Genomic DNA, 1827 nt, shown 5'->3' with positions numbered 1-1827 from the left:
TTTCTTTGTTTTTTTTTTGTAAGGAAAGAAGATTTGGTTTAGGAGGTGTAACTGAATTTAGAAGTTATCCTCTAAACTGCCTACGTATCTCCGGAGGGAATCAAGTCACACGTAGTTCCTGCCGTTCACATTTTAACCTCATGCAGGTCAGAAGTATCCATTTATTTACCAACTTAGACTTGGTGGAGTAGCAGTTTAACCACATACTACACTATTGGTGGTTGCCATTCACAGTTTTAGCTCATGCGGGCCAGGAGCATCTCGCGGTTCCGATTATGCATAGTACCTTTTTAGGTACTTGCCATTGATGGGGCCAACCCTTAATCCATCTTCAGCAACCAACTTGTATGAGCCATTTGTATATACTTCTCGAACGATATATGGACCATCTCATTTAGGAGTAAACTTTTTTTGTCTGCCATGAGTGAGAATGATTAGTCTCCAAACGGCGAGCACTAACTCTCCGATTTGGAAAGAGCGAGGTCGGACGTGCTTATTGAATGCTTTTGAAATGCGGGCCTGATAGCACTCAATCCGTTGCTGAGCTTCCAATCTCTTTTCGTCAAGTGCCTCTAACTCCTCAATGCGAAGACGAACATTATCTTCTTCGCTGAATCCTTCTTGAATTGCAATTCTTAGCGAAGGTATTTGACACTCAAGTGAAAAAACAGTTTCAACACCGTAAACAAACGCGTATGGAATTGCTTGTGTGGGAGTTCGAAAAGTAATTCGGTATACCCAAAGTGCTTCTCCACTTCGAAGATGCCAATCCCTTTTTGATTTATCCACGATTTTCTTCAATAGATTACATAAGGTCTTGTTGAATGCTTCAGCGAATCCATTTGCAGCAGTGTAGTACATGGATGAATTGTATTGTTTGAAACGAAACTTTTCACAAAGTTTGTTCATTGCTACATTGCAAAAAGACTTACCATTATCGGTAATGATATAACGCGGGACTCCATACCGATAAATGATATGCAAGCGAATGAAATCCACTACATTCTCCTTTTTGACCTCTCTTAGAGGAACTGCTTCAGTCCACTTTGAAAAGTAATCCGTCGCCGCCAAATAAAAATGTGTCCACCAGAAGACTTTGGAAGTGGTCCAACTATATCCAAATCCCAAGTATCGAACGGCCAAGAAGCCACAGTTGGGTGCAATGGTTCAGGAGGTTGATGGATGAAATTGCTATGAAATTGACAAGCTTGATATCTTCTAACAAAGTCAATGCAGTCCTTCACCATTGTTGGCCAGTAGTATCCCATTCTTTTAATGCGAAAGTGTAATTTCGGGCCAGACTGGTGAACACCATATATCCCAGAGTGAGCCTCCTCCATTGCTTGCATGGTCTCATCTTCTCCAAGACATCGTAGAAACACCCCATCGAATGATTTTCGATAAAGCGTCCCTTTGTAGTAAATAAAACGTGGCGCTCGAAGATGTATATCAACCATTTTCTTAGAATCTTCTGGTAACTTCCCGTGATTAAGGTAATCAATGATGAGGTGATGCCAATCCTCCTTTTCGATCTCATGGACGAAAATATGATAAGTATTTTCTTCCTCACCATCATTTTCTTCATCAAATATCGGAGGTACGACCCAATTTTGACATATTGAAATTTGATTTCGATGAGAAGGTAGAGTGATCATGGACGCCATCCTTGCCAAAGAGTCAGCTTGTTGGTTGAAATTTCTAGGGATATGTTCTATAGTGACATTATTTAAATATCTCATAAGTTATCTTGCATACTTATAATATGGAATCAATTCAGGTTTCTTGACATCATAAATACCAAGAAGTTGATTTATCACCAATTTTGAA

At 39.8% G+C, this 1827-nt stretch overlaps 1 protein-coding gene across 1 annotated transcript; it reads right to left on the bottom strand.

Moving 5' to 3' along the window:
* Window positions 1-390: 390 nt before the first annotated feature.
* On the bottom strand, window positions 391-909 carry LOC140037920 (uncharacterized). The gene has a single exon (XM_072083093.1). It carries the CDS (start codon window positions 907-909, stop codon window positions 391-393), a length of 519 nt encoding a protein of 172 aa, XP_071939194.1.
* Between the last annotated feature and the right edge of the window lie 918 nt (window positions 910-1827).

The sequence above is a fragment of the Coffea arabica genome, chromosome 3c, assembly GCF_036785885.1.
Source record: "Coffea arabica cultivar ET-39 chromosome 3c, Coffea Arabica ET-39 HiFi, whole genome shotgun sequence".
Taxonomy (NCBI): Eukaryota; Viridiplantae; Streptophyta; class Magnoliopsida; order Gentianales; family Rubiaceae; genus Coffea; species Coffea arabica.
This window is presented reverse-complemented; position numbering and strand designations above follow the sequence as displayed.